This window comes from Aethina tumida, chromosome 1 (genome assembly GCF_024364675.1).
Source record: "Aethina tumida isolate Nest 87 chromosome 1, icAetTumi1.1, whole genome shotgun sequence".
Classification (NCBI taxonomy): domain Eukaryota; kingdom Metazoa; phylum Arthropoda; class Insecta; order Coleoptera; family Nitidulidae; genus Aethina; species Aethina tumida.
The window spans coordinates 2457801-2477102 of record NC_065435.1 but is presented as its reverse complement, the minus strand read 5'-3'; the positions used below and the strand labels follow the sequence as shown (position 1 = coordinate 2477102).

At 29.4% G+C, this 19302-nt stretch overlaps 3 protein-coding genes across 3 annotated transcripts; all 3 read left to right on the top strand.

Moving 5' to 3' along the window:
- The first annotated feature begins 1277 nt into the window (after positions 1–1277).
- On the top strand, positions 1278–4338 carry LOC109601414 (N-alpha-acetyltransferase 35, NatC auxiliary subunit). Its single transcript, XM_020017660.2, has 10 exons — positions 1278–1437; positions 1496–1587; positions 1641–1789; positions 1847–2070; positions 2123–2267; positions 2323–2503; positions 2556–2737; positions 2790–3283; positions 3338–3545; positions 3817–4338. Exons 1-10 carry the CDS (start codon positions 1421–1423, stop codon positions 4219–4221), a joined length of 2097 nt encoding a protein of 698 aa, XP_019873219.1. The 5' UTR covers positions 1278–1420; the 3' UTR covers positions 4222–4338.
- A 1056-nt stretch (positions 4339–5394) lies between these two features.
- On the top strand, positions 5395–6179 carry LOC109601425 (cytochrome c oxidase subunit 5A, mitochondrial). Its single transcript, XM_020017670.2, has 2 exons — positions 5395–5586; positions 5783–6179. Exons 1-2 carry the CDS (start codon positions 5453–5455, stop codon positions 6102–6104), a joined length of 456 nt encoding a protein of 151 aa, XP_019873229.1. The 5' UTR covers positions 5395–5452; the 3' UTR covers positions 6105–6179.
- A 6947-nt stretch (positions 6180–13126) lies between these two features.
- LOC109600940 (uncharacterized) lies at positions 13127–17881 on the top strand. Its single transcript, XM_020017137.2, has 3 exons — positions 13127–13623; positions 13684–13819; positions 17348–17881. Exons 1-3 carry the CDS (start codon positions 13401–13403, stop codon positions 17517–17519), a joined length of 531 nt encoding a protein of 176 aa, XP_019872696.1. The 5' UTR covers positions 13127–13400; the 3' UTR covers positions 17520–17881.
- Positions 17882–19302: the final 1421 nt, after the last annotated feature.

Here is a 19302-nt window from a genome sequence, read left to right as displayed (position 1 = left end):
TAGTTTTAAAAAATGAGCAGTGATGAGACGATAGTCATGTCAATGTGATACTAAATGAATGTTCAGCAAATTGTGACTGTCTAAAATAGTAATATTTTAATATATTAACTTTATTTATTATATTATTTTTGTCCTTTAAATAAAACAAGAAAAATGTTACATTTTGACGTTTCGAAGTCAACAAATGTAATAAATGTCATTAACAATGTGAATTTTAATATGTAAACAATATGAAAAAAGTCAGAACATTTGTACTATAATCATTTTTCATGGAAGCGGCATGGTCAATCATTTATGAGCAAACAGTATAACTCATTAATAGTACATTCAATAAACGAAGGATAAATATTTATTAAAAATTCTGAATTACATTTAGTTTAAATAACACAGTAAATAATTGTGACTGACCATTTTATTATTAACTATTTATTCATATTCTGTGCAGATGCTTTGAAAACTTTAATGGTGAGTATCTAACAAACCAGATATATTTCCAATTTCTACTATACTATTTCATGTCATAAAAAAATTAAAATATGTCAATGTACATATAGTTTAAATAACTCAGTAAAATGACACCCCAATCAAGGAGTTAAAAAATAAGAAACAATATAACAAAAACCTTTTCAAATGATTTTAAATGAACGTTCAATAAATTGTGGAAATTTATTGAAATAAAAATAACTTATTTTTTATGTCATATAATTTGTCACATAGATACTTACCTATTAATGATCAATTTGAGACATCAAAACGAAAATTTTAAAAGTAAATATCTTTAAATCTAAGACTTGAGAAGATATTCACTTAGTAATCTATCTTTCACAAAATTTGTTCATATTTAAGTCAGACAAGAAAACATACATGTTGACGATCCGAAAGTTACAAATGTAATAAATGTCATTTGTACTACAATCATATTTCAGGGGTGCGGCACGGTCACTCATTTTTGCCCACATAGTATAACTCACCTATAGTACATTCCATAAATGAACAATAAGTGTTAATTAAAAATATCAAATTTTAATTCGTTTAAATAACACTATCGATTATAGCAAATGAACAATAATGAATATTTTATTTGATTTACGAAATAAACCATTTGTACACTGTACAGAACTGTGGTTATAATTTAAGTTGGTACTAAAATATTTAAGAATGGAATTTTAAATAAAAATGTATGCAAATAACAATTTAACACATATAAAAATATACTATTTACTTAGATTAAATAAATATCATAATCCCAAAGAGATAAATAACCTGCGAGAATGTTACGAAAATGTGAGGTTACAATAAATGTCACTGTCTAATTAGAAAATGCTCCAATAGTGTGTAAATTAGATTTACTTTATACAATTATTTACAAATTAAATTTTTTTTATATTTAATTTTTCACAAACATTTTTACACACTAACCATGGACTATCCAACTCCGTGAGTAAAACAAACAATTTTGAAGACATGGGGATTCAGGTTAATTTGTTATTTACAGCTGTACCAGTGCCGACTTTTCCAATACGAACGTAAAAAAACCATCACCCAAATATCAAGATGTAACTAAAGAATTCCTTGAAGCTGTAAAAGGTACCACACCGAAACTTGCCCCCTATACATTATGCACGCTTTTAATATTCCAGATCTCAAACTCGGCGAACTGTTACACGACGAACAGTTCGGGCTTTTCGAAGCAATGTCTGCAATAGAAATGATGGATCCCAAAATGGACGCTGGAATGATTTGCAATAGGGGTGTTCGAAAAATTAAATCATTCGAACAGGCAATCAAAGTAAATGTCTGGCACCAATTAGTACACTACAACCATAATAAAACTGTTGTGTTGTAGGATAAGACGTTAAAAGTAGACAATTTCACTGATGGTGAACTAATAGGAATTATTGATAATACTTTAGCTTGTCTAGTTTCGTGGCTTGAGGGCCACTCTCTTGCTCAAACTGTCTTTATTAATTTATATCTCCATAATCCATTTCTTATAGAAGACAAAACACTGAAGGCGTTTTCTTTGTCGGTGTATAAACTACTGGAAATCATTAAAGACTTCATTTGCAAGTAAGTTATGTCATCACTGTTAGTTCCATCATTACATTTTATTATAAATTAGAGCAATGGTTTATGAAGAGGAGGACTTCCAACCAATGCAATACGGGTATCATATTTTTCCTGACATTTCTGAGCAGAGAATGATCGGAATGCTAAGGGAGGTAGAGGAGGATTTGCACAGGAAAACTAGGATGAAAATTACAGAGGTGAATTTCAACTCCTAATTATACAATTATATACTTATTAATGAATGTTTTGCAGACTGAAACTAGGGCTGTGTTTGCCAGAATAAAGTTTGTGAGAGTTTTGCTGCAGTCTTTAATATTGTTACGTAAGGATGACATGCAATCAATTCAGGATTGCCAGAGGCTCCTGGTCACTGCCTTAGATATGCTGTATTTGATGAAGGACACTGTGGAGCTGGGTCATCACTGTGATGATGGTAAAGCTTAATTATAATATTATAATCAAGTGTTAAATGTGGGCAATTTTAGTGGAGAGTGAACACAAGCTCGGATTTGAACCTTCAATAAATCAAAGACTATTACCCCCAACTTTCCCCAGGTATACTAAAATAAAATCACGGGCTGAGGCAATACATTACTTTATTGACATGACTGAAAGGTTCAAAGTTGTATGTAAAATACAAGGAGTTACTCTACTACATCAGGCTCTGGTAAAATTCACTGCCACATCATTTATAAAAATAATAAAAATTGTTTTTGCAGGATTTTTTCATAGACTTTAGTAAAACTGGGCCGTGTATTCTGTCCAGATCGGCCTTACAGCTAATGTATCCAGGAACAACGATCGCCAACTTACGGGACATACTAAAAGAAGCAGTCAAGACGTTTATCTGTCCGCCGGCTCTAGTCTCGAAAGCTTTACTGAACAACTTCCAAGCACGTCAATGCGTTGACACTTTCCTAATCCACTGTGCAAGGCCTTTTGCTAATTTTTTACAGCTTTGTGGACACAACCGTGCCCGACAAAGGGACAAGCTGGCACACCTATTGGAAGAATTCACCACTTTACAGGACGAGGCCGAACGAGTCGATGCATTTTTGCATAATATCTCGGTGCAGTCCCCAATTTCCAGACCGCACGTCGCATGTTTCGGTACGTGGATTCTGTATCACACTTTACGGATTATGATCATGTACCTATTATCCGGTTTCGAGCTCGAATTGTACAGCGTACACGAATATTATTATATTTATTGGTATGTACCTGGTTGTTGTATTATTTCATTTAACTTAACCGTGGGGTGTTTTAGGTACTTATTCGAATTTTTATACGGGTGGCTCACTTCGGCTTTATCGAGGGCCGACAGCTTTTTGGTTGAGAACGAAATAATACTGGAGTTGCAGAAGAACAAGGGGGCAATCAAGAAAAAGTCCAAGTACAAAAAGAGACCCAGGCCTTACAATCGCCACATCATTTATTTACAAGCTTTACAAAACATGTGTGGAGGATACTACAAAGTAATCAACTTTGAAAAAACACGTTTTCCATAGTAAAACTTCCCTGAATTTGAGAATACTTTTAACTTAGGCAAATGAGTGTAGGCCTTTTATCAAATACATTTTTTGACTTGGAAAAAAGTATAGAATGTTATTTTATTTACGGCCAGTTTTCTATTAAAAAAATAAATGAAAACGTGTGAATATTCAAAGAATTTTACTCTGGAAAAATTGTTTTTTATTCTGTAAACTAGTGTAAATGTCCTGTGATATTTAATCCACTAATTTTCAGGCACTAATGGGTTTCAGACTGGAAGACAAACTAATGACGCCACATCCGAAATTCGATAACGAACAGGTGAGGTACGAACATCGATTTGCTCCATTCCAAAACTTATTGACGCCTCCGCCAGTGGTCTATTCTGAGTTTAAAGACATGACGTCGCTAGAAAGATTTCAACAGCAACCAGTCGATAGCTGTTTCTTGTATATCGCCGGCTGTAAACATTTTCATCAAGCCAGACAACTTTTGGAAAATTGCGCACAAGACAATGAGGTCGCCGACTTGTTGAGAATATCTAAAATGAACTTCATCGTTTTGAAATTGTTGGCGGGCGGTCATAAAAAGGATGCAAAGACGCCGCCGATTTTTGATTTTTCTACCAACAAACACTTCGCAATTATCAAGATTAATTAACGGTACGATTAGGCGTAATTGATAAAAACTTGTTAGGTAAAGGAAATGCAGGGATTTCACTAGTATGGCATTGGCATTTCAAAAAATAGGATGTAATTATATTATTAATGTCTTCAATGGTTTATTTTATTTCTTTTTAACATCACCAAGAAAAACGAGGATAATGATTTCGGTAATTGATTTATTTTACATCGGAAACAGTACAAGGGCACTGATAATGTTTTCAGTTACAATTTGTAATTGGGGATCATCTGATTTTAACACCTGGTCTCATATAACAATTAATGAACATGTATTTTATTTTACAAAAGGTCTAGTCAAGGAATGTAACATGTTCTTGTTAGGAATACAAGTTGTTTTTTGTACATCCTAGCTTATTATATTTCATTAAGTCGTACGTGCTTTATTCAGTACGGCTCCTAGCAAATTGTATCGTATTGTGAATAACATTTTTTATATAAAAAACATGTGGTTTCATTACCTGTCAACTTTATTTGAAGACCTAGGAACAACTTATACTTGTTTCTAAAATTAGGTGGTCAAAATTTGAGGAGAGCTAAAACACGCCGCAAGCAAATCTAAATAAAATAGAAAAACTTCAGAGTCTACGACTGTATGGAAAGAGTTTGTTACATAGTTTTGAATTTTAGGATAATACCATAACAATGACAACTGTTTGGATGTTCTTCCTTATTGGATGTGTGCGAAAAGTGTGAGCCGCAATTTAATCTTAAACAAAACTCTATAAAACTTACCTTGTGATGTAAAGGCCATTGAAGTTCTAGTTATGGAGTAGCTTAATGCTCTGGTTAAGACACCGAAGCTTACCACAAGAAGAAAATTATTAAAAACTTGAGATACTGAATTAACGTAGCTATCGCAAATAGATTTCAGTAATCTTAGATTTAATTAAGACTTAATAGTATAAAATAAAACAAATTATGACAATTCCAGATTATTTAAAATTTGACAATACAGTATGGCCAACTGCGAAAGTCAATCTGTGTTTTATATTTCACCTTATTATTTATGTATTAAAACGCTTAAAACGTAATATACATGGTACATACAACTATAATATATAATATATATTACACAAAATACGTTTATTATATTTATATTATTTTTAGTGAAGCAGGTTGGTGGTGGTTGGCAGACCTGGGTCCATTTACTAGTTCCATTGAGGCTGTCATTTGTTGTTCGTTGATTGAAGCCAGTAAAAACTTGCAAAATGTTCCGTTCAACTGCCGTTCGTGGACTTTCCCTGCTCAGGACCGCAGTGCAAGCCAACAAACCCTCTGTGGCCGCCTCCACAAGGTTTATGTCCAAGCACAGCACCGAATCCGACGATCAATTCGACGCCAGGTAAATTACGTAATTTTATATTTATCGTCCCCAAACATTGCCGCTTCAACCTCTCAAATTACTTGAACAATTGCATAAGTGCTTCTAGCAGTAATACACGAGTTGATACCCATATATTTCAAATTTACGAATAGTGCCCCAAAAAGCCGTTTAACCTAACCTAACAATTATGTCATGCAATGTTTTCGTGTTTCAGATACGAGAACTTCTTCAACAGGAAAGACATCGACGGTTGGGAAATCAGACAAGGAATCAACGACTTGTGGGGTCACGATTTGGTCCCTGAACCCAAAATCCTCATTGCCGCCTTGAAAGCCTGCAGACGCGTCAACGACTTCGCTTTGGCCGTCAGGATTTTGGAGGCATTGAAGGACAAGTGCGGTAGCAAAGTTAACGAAATCTACCCCTACATCTTGCAGGAAATTAAACCTACATTGACTGAATTGGGTATCAGCACACCTGAGGAATTAGGATATGACAAGCCCGAGCTAGCCCTTAAATCAGTTTACGAAATGTAAATGTAGAAAAATTGTTAACTCTAATGTATTAGTCATACTTCCTTAATAAATACACATATTTAATTTTGTTTTTAATGTGGTTTTTGATTTACTTATGTAGGGATGTAGGCACAAATATAAAAAAATGGTCCATTGACATTTGATATTTGTACATCACTATTGATTATACTATTTCTTAATCTAACTGAAAAATGTTAACATCTAAGAAATTACCCGAAATGGCGTATTTTATTGTACATTTATTTACATCTATGTGCTACAATTACATAAATTTGTGATATTGATTTTTGTACATAATTTTAATTTATTCACTTACTAATTATATAATTATTCAGTATTCTCTATTTATATTTAAGTATTTTGTTAACTATCCAATTGGAAAATGTAGTTTAACATCTAAGTAATTACCCAATTAATTGTAAAATATTTATTTCCATGTATATTAATTACATAAAAGATGTTATAATCGTAATAAATCACTAAGCACTGGTCATTAATATTTTAGGATTGAAGGTCAAGTGCAGTAGCAAAGTGATCCAAATCTTTCGCTATATCCTACAGGAAATCAGACCTCTCCAGTATCAGTACATCTGATAAATTAGAATGTGACAAGGACCTCAAATTGTTAGCTACATGATTAATGGAAGTAGTTTTGTTTTTGTGGTTTTTGTTTTACTTTAGTTGAGATAAGCACATAACAAAAAAATATCTGATTAACATTAGATAGTTGTGCATCTCTACTTTTCTTAATTTGTCTTGATTAACTTGATTACTAGCAATTCATTGTTATATTTCTTATGAATTAGCTGAAAAGAGTAAGTAGTGTTTCAAAAAATATGTTACATTAGCAACATTAGATTCAATTTTTATTGGGAAGACATGAACGTTTGGGAGATGAAGCAAGGAATCAACAACTTAATTGGTCATATTTACTTAATAAATATTTAATTTCGATTTGAATAAGGTTTTTTAATCACCATTTAGTGCTATGCAACACTAAATCCTAACTATCCATAATCAATTATCCAATTGATTATGAGTAGTTACACTCTTCACTACTTTTCTTGATTTGATTAACTGAATTATTAGTAAGTAATTCACTGTTATATTAATTAATTAATATTAATTAGATATACAGTATTTCAGGTCATTATTATAGCAACTTCTTAAAATGTCAAGTATTTTACCTACAACTCTTTTATTTAATGTGAACTGTTCAAATAATATTAATTTACTATTATTATTATATAAAGTATTACAAAATCTATTCTATTCTTATTTTAGAAAATGTTACGTATGTTTGTCTGGATTGAGCTGAATATATATATATATATATATATGGCAACTTTAATTTTGAAAGGGATTTTTAATGATTAAATCTGTATTATTTAATTTAACATTAATATTTTATATATACACTATAATATCCTTTTTGTTTTATAATTTTGGCCCATCTTCGTAGGACAAACTACCGTTTTCTGAATATTCATTTAAATTTGTAAAATTTTTATGTTGAATTTGATCTTAATGGTGATCCCCCATGTTTTCTATAGGGTTGATATCTGAAGATTGGGATGTATAGGACAAAACGAATTTTGGATTTGTGTTTGGGATCGTTTTAATGTTTAAACATGTTTATTAAGAGCATAATTTCTTCAATATATGGAAGTAAATTGTTATTTAATGTATCCTTGTATATAAATGAGTCTCAGGGAACCTATTTCAGAAGAATTGTAGTATTCCCATAGCATAATTGAATCATCACCACTTTTCACTTCGGTATAATGAATTTTTTTGTGTAATTTTATCCCTGTAGGGTGTTTAATATAAGCAGAACCATCATTGTCCTATTTTCTCCAGGTTGGCTTTAATTTTAGTTGACGATAAGATTGGATTGTTTTTTAACGTTCGAATTTTCCAGTTATCGATTTTTTTAAAAAGTTTTTCGAACTTTGACAAATTTTCATAATATTTCTACCTAACAAATTTAAATTTGATCACGCGATTTTGGCCAACAAAATAGCATTGAACAGAGAATAAATGAGGTTTCATAAGAACCCTCTTTCTACAAAAAAAATAGTTAATATTAAGCATATGGTAGTGGGCAATTTAACACATGTCAACTTCATGACAAAACTTATTAAATTGACATTTTACGTGGGTTTTATTCGAAGTGGATACATTGTTCCATTCAAAAGTTATTAGAAAACATCACTGTATACTTGAAATTTAATTTTATAAACATTTTTATTTTAGAAACTTTCACATCTAAATAATTTTGTTTTTTAATGGTTTTTACCAATATTTTTTCCCAAAATAATATGATTCTATTAAAAAATCCGAGTAACGTGTGTTTTTTTGAATATTTTTAATTTATTACCAAAAGTGAACGTACGTTATATATAAATTTGCATCTGTGTCAAAGTGTTTATTTATGTAGAACCTAAAAGTGGGATAGGCCTTTCACCCCCAATAATTTATATGATTGAGTGCGTGTCCTTTGACAGTTAGGCCACTTGTTTTCGTTTTGTTTTGAAAATTACTCTAGGAAAACACCGCTACGGGATAGTGTAGATGAGTGTGATTAATTGAATCAATTTGGACAAAATACTTGGCTTTGAATTAACGACGGGGCAGTAAGTACGTTTCTGCAAGTATTATGTAAATGAGGGATGAAAGCTGTCACATCCCTTTGTCCAAACACTATTATGCAATCCATGTCTAAACAAAGAGATGTTAATTCATAGATGGTTGTTGCGATTGAGCTGAATAAACAGTCATGTAGTATTTAATGTGCAACGTAAATATTTATGCGTTTTACTGAGGATATGAATAGCTTTTTTATCAAATAATATCATCTGTTAATGACAAGGTTTCTCGTTTAACTAATCGTTATTACAGTAAATATACGCACCGTCAATTCGAAGGGTGAAGGTATTGTCTACATAATTCAACAGTAAAGGGTGTTGTGGCAAATTGTGTTACTGAATTACTCAATCCGGGAATTTAACATCCATTTCCAATATTACTGAAGCCGCCATTTAATTTTCTAATTAATTTGACAGTCTCCTCTTGAATTAACCAGTACATCCATCTCCAGGTAATCACTTTCCCCATCCCATTACCCATAATACAATAGTTTAATTGGTTAAATGAAATAATTCTATTCAATTTTCGTGGGAAACGAAAAAGCTGCCAATTAAATTGATGACGAAATGAAAAAAGGGGTTTTTCAGCAATATATCTTAGACGCCGGAGGGTTCCTGGGAAGTTTAAAGTGCACCTCTTGGGGTAAATTATTTACCAAACATTACACTATTAATTACACTTTATCACACGTTCGTGTATCATAAATCGTCGATGTGAGTTTAATGTATTGATTTGAAATTTGGCTAAAACGCTTTTGAAATAAATTCATTCGAGTATAAAGTTTATTTGTCGATTTTAATAGGGGCTCCCTCATAAAACGCGCTGCATTGTAGGCAAGTGACACTTTTATTTTTAAAAGGGTCTTTCCCTACAAACCTCTTTAAGATCACTCACATGTAGTTATCAGGCATAATTCAAGCGTGAATCTCGAAGTGTCACACTGAAGACTCACTTTCTGTGTGCAAGATATTAACTTAAGTAATTAGTTTGTGTGACTGACGCAGAAATAAACCGGAAACTTCCGCACGTATTCATTTTCTATTGGCCGCGTTCTACTTAGCTGTTAAGACCATGCAAACAATATAAATGTATAAAGAAAGTGAAATTGTGATCGAGTCTCGTTATATAACGACTTTCAGTATTAAGCGGTTACGTATAAACACATATCAGGTCTTACTTAATACTTTCTACATCCAGTAACACATGATGATCACGTTCTCCGCAATAGCCCCAATCAGGAACACGAACGGAAGTAACAATTCATCTGTGTGTAAAAATAAAATCGACATGAATTATTATGCGTTAATAAAAACTGATTAAATCCGAAGGCAAATAGAATGCGGCATTTGGACCGTTTAAAAATTAATCAGATGGATTTGAATTCTTGATTTCTTGGGGTCGCTACGTTCATTAGTACAACTGTACCGGAGGGGATGAAATGATGACACGCCGTAACTGCACGTTGCTATGGATACCCGAGTGCATACGCATTCCATGTTAGTAGGTATATGGGTTATTCCGGACGTTTATCATTAATCGATGGGACTACATAATTTTTGTATGTGCACAATGGTTCTGGGAGTGAAATTAAACATATTTATTGCTCCCATTATGGAGTTATCATAGGGAGAGACGCCACTGAGGAGATACGATATGTCGAGTTTAATTGTCTTATCGGTTTCTCATTTTGTGTTGGTTGTATCAATATCAGAAGTACATAAAATCATTGCGGAATTGTCATGTTTTATTGCCATTATAATATAATATCCTTGCAACTTTGATGATATTATGTGGATAATAAATTATATTAGTTGTTGGTACCTGACCAATTTCAGTAATAATTTACGAAGTACTTCATTTCTTCTGTACAATTAAAATCTATTGATGATTTCTTTAAATTAGTCCCAGTTTTCAATTAGGGCTGTGTAATTATGGGTAATTGACTGTAAAATCTATTTACAGAATGGGTCCTACTAGATGCATATCTGTCGGTTCAATATATTCGTAAATATTTCCATATAGTGAAGTGAAGAACTCTTTTTGGTGGTCAATTATCTGTGATTATGAATGTTTCAAAGTTAAATAATATTTGAAAACATTCTTTTACAATTAAACAGTCATAGACACCAAGTTATCATAATTATGAACACGTAAAGTGGTTTAAAATGTTCTCCTATCTTTCCACTACATTTTAAAAATAGTTTTCTGTGAGCCTTAATATTTGGACATTATAAAATATGAAAAAATAAAAGAAAATTTTTTTTTTTGCATTTATTGACAAATAGATATTAAACTAATAGTTATCCATTAAATGGTTTAGAATATTTATCTATCTTACCTTACATTTTAAAATTAATATTCTATGATCCTTAATGCTAGCAAATATGGAAAAATAGACAGAAAAAATAACTCTTTTACATTTATTTACTCATACTCATATAATTATAATAGTTAGGACCTACAATGGTGTAAAATTCTTATCTATCTTTTTCCTATTTTTTAAAAATGATTTTTTGTGATTCTTAAAGCTTGAAAGTGACAAAATTTGGAAAAGTATACAGAAAATATGATTTCATTAACATTTAATTACTTATAGTCATAAATTACCTTAGTTATGAAGACGTATAATAGTTGGAAAAATAGACAGAAAAAATAGTTTTTTTAACATTTAATTATTCATAGTCACCAAACGACCATAATTAAGACATATATTGATTTAAAATATTTACCTACCTTCCCACTATAATTTAAAAATGATGTTCTTTGATTTTAACACATACCTATAATAGTTATGAAGTATAATAGTTTAAAATGTTCTTCTATCTTTTCTCCTACATTTTAAAAATCATTTTTTGCGATTCTTAAAGCTTTTAAGTTAGAAAATATAGAAACATAAGCGAACAAATTCTTTTTTAATCACCAAATTATAGTTATGAAGACCTACATTGCTTATCTATCTTACCATTACATTTTAAAAATGATGTTATGTTATTTTATGTGCCTAAAAGTTAGAAAATATGGAAAAATATATCCCTTTTACACTTAATTACTCAGAGTCGCCAAACTTCAGCAGTTATGAAGACATATAATGACTTAAAAGATTCATCTATTTTACCTTTATATTTTCAAAATAATTTTCTGTGAATCTAAACGTGGAAAGTTAGAAAATATAGACAAAAAATAATATCTTTTTAAATGTAATTACTCGTAGTCACCAAACTATCACAATTATAAAGACATAAAATGGCTTAGAATGTTCATTTATCGTCCTCTTACATTTTAAAAGTAACTTTTTGTAATTCTTAATGCTAGAAAGTTAAAAAAATAGAGGAAATATAACCTTTTAAATTTTGTTTCTCATAGTCACCAAACTATAATAGTCATGAAGACGTACAATGGCTTAAAACCTTCATCTGTATTTCCTCTACATTTTAAAAATAATGGAATCTCACATGACACAATTTGATTCTAAATATTTTGTGTTCCTGATTGCTTTTTATCTACAAAAATTATTGATTTTTCAATGCCAATTATGAAAGAACAGAAATAAAGGAAATGTAGACAAATGAATCAGACATCTTAAGTAATTTTGAACACGGATACACACCAAAACTAATTGCAAAAAAGTCAATATCAGATATAAAAAGTAACTTCTACTACTTTTAATTTGATCTCTTGTAAAGATAACAAGTCGATAAGAAAATAAGATACTAAAGATTTGAAGTCATACCATGAAAAGTAGTTTCCATTAACACATATTTAGTGCCAAAAAGGAAGATGGTCAAGTTAAGAAGTAGAAGTGAGACTATTAAAAAGTTGAAAAGAAACTGACCATAGAACTCTTTTGGAATAAGACGACGTCTTACATAAAAACAATTTGGTTAGCAGAGGCAATTTGTAATAACAGTTGTGAATTGGTGAATTACCAATTAAATTAAGTGTGTTCCGTTGAAAAATCTCCTTATTGTATGCTAATTTCCATCAAAAATACAGTTTTTCCAGACGATTATGTGGCTTCATGTTTGTTCATTTTGAATGAATATAAATATTCAAAAGATTTTAAACTAAAAAATCGTTAACATTGATAAATCATTAACATTTTTGAATTCAAACGAAACCAGTCGAACTGGTGAAATCATTAAAGATTTTATGTGGCTTATTCAAATATGATTTTAAAATTATCTACATGCAGCGTATTATGTGTAATAATTGATATTAAAAAATCATTTGTATGACTATCAGGAATAAGTATTTGGTAAATGCAATAACACAAGTGTAAAGTACATATTGGCGATATAAAATAAAGAGCGCAAATGAATATTAATGAAGTATAAAATAAGCAGCGATTTCCAGTGGATGTTATGTAACGTGCAGTACCGCGTGTTTTCCGTTCGAACGAAACGATCGTGGAACTAATAAGGAAATTAGTGTTGAAAACAAATAGTACCGTGCAACAGTTCGTAGGCTCAGAAACATACATTCCGCAATAAAAATATTTCCACTACTGAATTGTTTTTGGTTCGACTTTCACTATCTGTGACCGTGGTTTGGCGGGGTAACCTGAAATCGGCAAGGTAAGCGAGAGTACCACCGGTGCTCATTCCATCTCACAATGTCCAGCGATAGAATTTATAATTCGCATTAACTATGTCAACAGTGGGTAAAATAGTGGTGCGTGTTGTTCTTGTGATATGCATTTTGTTAGTGCTCCTGACCGATTTTTCGGGCATCGTTTACAAAATAATCGGCGGCAGCAGGACCGAGGGTGCGACCAATCTGCCGCCCAGGCCCACCAACCCCGGCTACGGGGATCCTAAGACCGACATCGACATAGACGCCGACATCGAGGATGACTCGCTCCAACATTTGGGTATACAATTCGGCAACGGGGATAATTCTGCGGAGAGTAAATGCGACCGTAAATTTTTAGGATCACCAACGACCAAATCGCAGATTTTGCAAACCATCAAAAACGCTTGTTTACCGAAACTTATTTGCGAACTGACGGCCACACCGCAAAAGGACAAACTGACTGATTCGGAAAAGTCCCTATTGACACTTTTAAAGTGAGTATCCGATGACATAACTGTCTTAAAATGTTTAGAAAACACGTAATTATTATTATTTATTTTCTGCACGTATACCACTTTCGAAACCAAAAATAAATCAAGGTGACTTTTAACGGATATATGATTTGTTCCTTTCAAAACATTTTTTGATCGTTAAAATTCATTTACGATACAATTTATGTCACTGATAATGGAAATATAAACAAAAAATATTACTATTCAATCTTATCGTGTGTCTACTTTTTAATTTTAGATTGTGAAACTATATTTTATTAAATTCGTAAGCTTAACATATTATTGAACGAACATCATTTATCTTAAATATACAATCTTTTTATAATTTATTATAAAATATGTATAAATATTCCATTTAACTTTGTCATTTCAATGATAACAATTTTGTTATTTAGAAGGCAACTTTTGACTACAGGTTAATAAAAATGTAAAAATTGTATATTTAAAAAATGCAAATCAAAATATTTATTTTTAAGCCCAATAATAAACAACATATAGATACACAAATATGTTTAAAAATATTGAAAATGTAAACAAAATATGAAATATATTTTAATTTATTTTTATAAATTCTTAAATACAGTAATAAATATTCTTTTTAATAAAAATAGATATACAAAAAATTAAGTATAAAAATTACATTTAACATCATCATTAAAATGATTACAATATTCATTTAAATTATTTTTCGAATATTTTTTATTTTATATTTATGTATTATTTAATAAAGTAATAATTCTTTTTACTAAAAATAGATATACAAGGAACTATGTATAAAAATTCCATTTAACTTTGTCATTAAAATAATTACAATATTCGTTAAAACTATTTTTTCATTTAAGAAACAATTTTTGACTACAGATTATGAGTAAAAATGTGAAACATTGTATACATAAAAAATACAAATTAAAATATTTGTTTTTAAACCCCACTACATACAATAAATAAATCATACATAAATGTATTTATAAATAATAAAAATATAAACAAAATCTGGTCTAATATCAAATAGTTTTCAATTTATTTTTGCATATTATTAAATACATAAATATATTCTTTTTAATAGAAGTAGATATACAAGATATGTATAAAAATTTAATTAAAATGATTACAATATACTTTTAAATTATTTTTTTATTTAGGCAACAATATTTTTAAACTCCACAATATACAACAAATCCATATATACAGTCAAATATTACAGTAATTAAATACAGTAATAAACATATTTTTGATAGAAATAGATATACAAGAGATTATGTATAAAAATTCCATTTAACTTCATCATTGAAATGATAACAATATACATTTACATTATTTTTTCATTTAGGTAACAATATTTCGAATAATATCAAATAGTTTTTAATTTATTTTTATATATTATTAAATACAGTAATAAATATTCTTTTTAATAGAAGTAGATATACAAGAGATTATGTATAAAAAGTCTATCATTAAAATGATTACAATATTCATTTAAATTATTTTTTTATTTAAGAAATAATTTTTGACTATAGGTTAATGTTAAAAATGTGAAACATTTTATATATAAAAATACAAATACTTATTTTTAAACTCCATAATATACAATAAATACATATATACATAAATATATTTATAAATAATAAAAACATGATTAAAATGTGGTCAATTATCAAATAGTTTTAATTTATTTTTATATATTATTAAATACAGTAATAAATATTCTTTTTAATAAAAGTAGGATATACAAGACATAATATATAAAGTCCCATAAAACTTCATCATTAAAATGATTACAATATTCGTTTAAATTATTTTTTCATTTAGGAAACAATTTTTGACTACGTGTTAATGTTAAAAATGTAATATATGTATAGACAAACATGCAAATTAAAATATTTATTCCTAAACCCCACAATATGCAATAAATACATACATATACACATAAATATATTTATAAATATTAAAAATATAAACAAAATGTGGTCAATTATCAAATAGTTTTTAATTTATTTTTATATATTAGAAATACAGTAATAAATACTCTCTAATAAAAATAGATATACAATGAGAATGTATAAAAATTAGATTCAATTTTATAATTAAAATTATAACTATATTTATTTAAATTATTTTTTTCAAATTAAATAATTTTTATTTTATTTTTATACTTTATTGGAGTAGATATACAAGAGAGTATGTATAAACATTATATTATATGATGATATAATGATAAAAAATATGCATTTTCTTATTTATAAAAAATTTTATAATAATAAATATTTTTTATACAAAACTATATGGTATATATAAAAATTCAATTTAATATGATCTTTGACTTATTACAGTGATGAAAATATGCAATTAAATTAAAAAACGAACTATTTTCTAATAAAACTTATTTCAACTTGTTTACAAGTCTAATTCAAACTTAACTATCCCATTAATAGCTCAGTTTCTTGCAACAATGAGTCACAACAATAATTACAGAATTACAAATCAATTTTACTGACAATTATCGCCATACCAAACGAAATTTATACACCTCCATTAACAATATCGGATCCAACGAGCGTAACTATTACGACACACTTATATTACGGCACAGTGAAAGTTAACTAAAAGTTACTGTTTCTCGTAACCATTTCCGTAAAATTCATTCCCGATTCCGCACCGCTACAATTGGTTCTATTGTCTAAATTTCTTTTTGCAGACCGCGGAAATTTAACGCTTGAAATTATTACTGAGCCAAACCACCGGACTCAAATAGGAAACGATGCGGTTTTAATTGTACGACGGTGTTTCCTGCTTTTTTTCCTTATATTTGGTCAGATGTCTGCAGTGTTTCCTCGTTGCCAGTAGAACGGGGCGTCTGAAAATGTCGACCGGAGATTTTTCTTAATTTTGAGTCGAGTGGTTCGTCAGTGGTGTCCTGTGACATGACACGACGTAAAAGGTTTCGATTTTGCATAATAGTCTCGTCTACAAATTTCCAATTTGTGCGAAAACCTTGAGAAAACAAGATCGACTATTAAATAGAAAACCACCTTTGCCATTAGCTGGTCGAGCTTGTACAAGATATACAAGGTTATCTGCATGTGTATTTGCGGACTACCAGAACAAATATTTTAGTTGTTAAGGCGTGGTTGCGCATAATGGAGATGTATTAATGACTTTTGGCACAATTCCATCCACCACGGACGTTAATTAAATGTATGAAATATATCTGCTGAATGAAATTACACATTTCACCTCATTTATATGTTCGAACAATGCCTCCATTAGGCTGTCATTCTAATCAATAATTAAAGCTATGTGTGTTAATTGTTCAGAGAAACTCAGCTCGGCAATTTGTTATTCAGTTTCCTACACATTTTATGTAACAATGTTTATAAAATACGTAATGAACTGAAAGTGAATGTGCAGTTTTACTTTAATGCTCCTCAAGGTACATTGGTTAGGGACACTTTTTCTTCCATGCACTTTCATCGAAGCCTGAAAAACTGATTTATCTTTGTTCACTTTCAGAGACACGTCGATCAGCACAACGGCCGAACTGACCTCAAAATACCACTTCGCCGCACACATGGGACAACTGATTGCCGGCATCGAGGGCCACGGATGCCACAATTTTTATCCCACTTGTCCCTTTCCGGGCATACAGGTGCTGCAGATGATGAAGAAAGTGAGGATGAGATAACGAAGATGACTGCGGGGGAGACGAACATTATTTTCCTTGTAACTGCGTTACAGCAGGTCCAAAATAGTGTTGCGTACACGTCAAAATGATGAATTCGTCAAATGTTACCTTTTATGTATATAATTCTTTCCGATGCACGGCAAACGATTATTGTCGGGCCATTATTTATGCAATAATTACGACTTTTCCATGAAATGATTTGAAATGTGATATTATTGATAGGGAGACGTGTGGAATTATACGAATGGATTTGTAAAAAAATAGTCACAAGTTTGTACGTTTGAAATAAAGAAAATTTTGGTTGTCTTTTATTATTGTTAAAATATATGACTTGTTCCAAAAATGTGTTGTTAATACACTGTTTAATTGTGTTAATTTTTTAAAATCTTTTTTAGTTCAGCTACTGTCTGATAGATGGCACTATTTTTTTATTTTTAAAATATATACTGTAAAATTATATCATGAATAATTTATTATTATAAAATTAATTAATTAATTAACATTAAATTATTAGTTCTTAGTAATTATTTATTAATTCAGGTACTCTAGTTTATTAAAAAAAAATATTATAATAATATTCCAAAATTAATATTTTCAAAGTAAATACATCAAAAACTTCATAAATAAATAACTAAATATATTTTTTGTCTACAACATTTATCTTAAATGAATCAAATATCTTTATTTCTAAACCCAAACTCAAATAACTAGTCAATTAATGTACGTGACACACCATTTAATTATCTATATTAATGAATTTAAAATAATGAAAAATATTGTCTAATTAGTTGAGCTACTGAATAGCAGATGGCAGTACATTTTCGTCGAACATAAAATATTTAAATGAAGTTACGTTAGTGCATCTTATTAAACATTAAATTGTTGTATTAGTGCTTTAATAACGTGTCTCCTCGTTATTTATATAATTTATATTCCTCATGTGTGCAAAATTATACTTTTAAACAATTTTCGTCGTAACATTTTGACCTCAAAAGGAAAAAAAATGATTAGCAATTACAATTGCAAAATTGCACGTATCCAATTTATAAGAATAAATGACTGATTATGAGACGTGCCATCAATTAAATATTACGTATTTAAATGCCTAAAAGGTGACTTCGGTTGGTGAAATTGATGAAAATTAGTTATCGATAACGTAACATTATGAAATAATTAGCGCTTTCTAGCGAATGTCGTTAAGTTTTTCGAAATGGATGACGAAGAGTAATATTCAAGTCTTCAATTTACGGACAATGACAAACGAATTTTCATTGTGTGTTAAAGACATTAGAAAAGTTTATGCGGAATATTTTTTTGTATAGGTTTGTTAATAGAAGACATAAATTAATAAAAAATGACTAAATAAAAAAAATATTTTTTATGTAGATACATTTACAAAATTCAATAATTTTTTGTAATAAATAAATATAATATAGATCAGAGTAAAAACTAATATGTTTATTGTTTTAAAAATAATTATTAAATTTGCTATATAATATTACAAAAGAAGTATTACTCTTAATAAAAATACTTTTTACTTTTTATGCAGAATAATTTTTATGATAAAAGAAGGTAAAATTTAATAAAAAAGTACTTACAATTTGTAAAATTCAACAAATTTTTGTTACACATATTTTCATAAATTAGAGAAATGTTATTTATTCTCATTAATAAAATACTTTTTTAATAATATTAAGTAATACTATAAAAGAACTGTTATTCTTAATAAAAATACTTTTTAATATTTAATATTTATATACCTACTTTTATAAAATGCTTAAAT

Coding starts and splice junctions, on each gene's coding strand:
- LOC109600940 (XM_020017137.2), top strand. CDS start 13,401: ATGTCAACAGTGGGTAAAATAGTGGTGCGTGTTGTTCTTGTGATATGC. Junction 13,624..13,683: donor TGACTCGCTCCAACATTTGG/GTATACAATTCG, acceptor GTAAATTTTTAG/GATCACCAACGACCAAATCG. Junction 13,820..17,347: donor TCCCTATTGACACTTTTAAA/GTGAGTATCCGA, acceptor GTTCACTTTCAG/AGACACGTCGATCAGCACAA.
- LOC109601414 (XM_020017660.2), top strand. Junction 1,790..1,846: donor CATTCGAACAGGCAATCAAA/GTAAATGTCTGG, acceptor GTTGTGTTGTAG/GATAAGACGTTAAAAGTAGA. Junction 2,738..2,789: donor CTCTACTACATCAGGCTCTG/GTAAAATTCACT, acceptor TTGTTTTTGCAG/GATTTTTTCATAGACTTTAG.
- LOC109601425 (XM_020017670.2), top strand. CDS start 5,453: ATGTTCCGTTCAACTGCCGTTCGTGGACTTTCCCTGCTCAGGACCGCA. Junction 5,587..5,782: donor GACGATCAATTCGACGCCAG/GTAAATTACGTA, acceptor TTCGTGTTTCAG/ATACGAGAACTTCTTCAACA.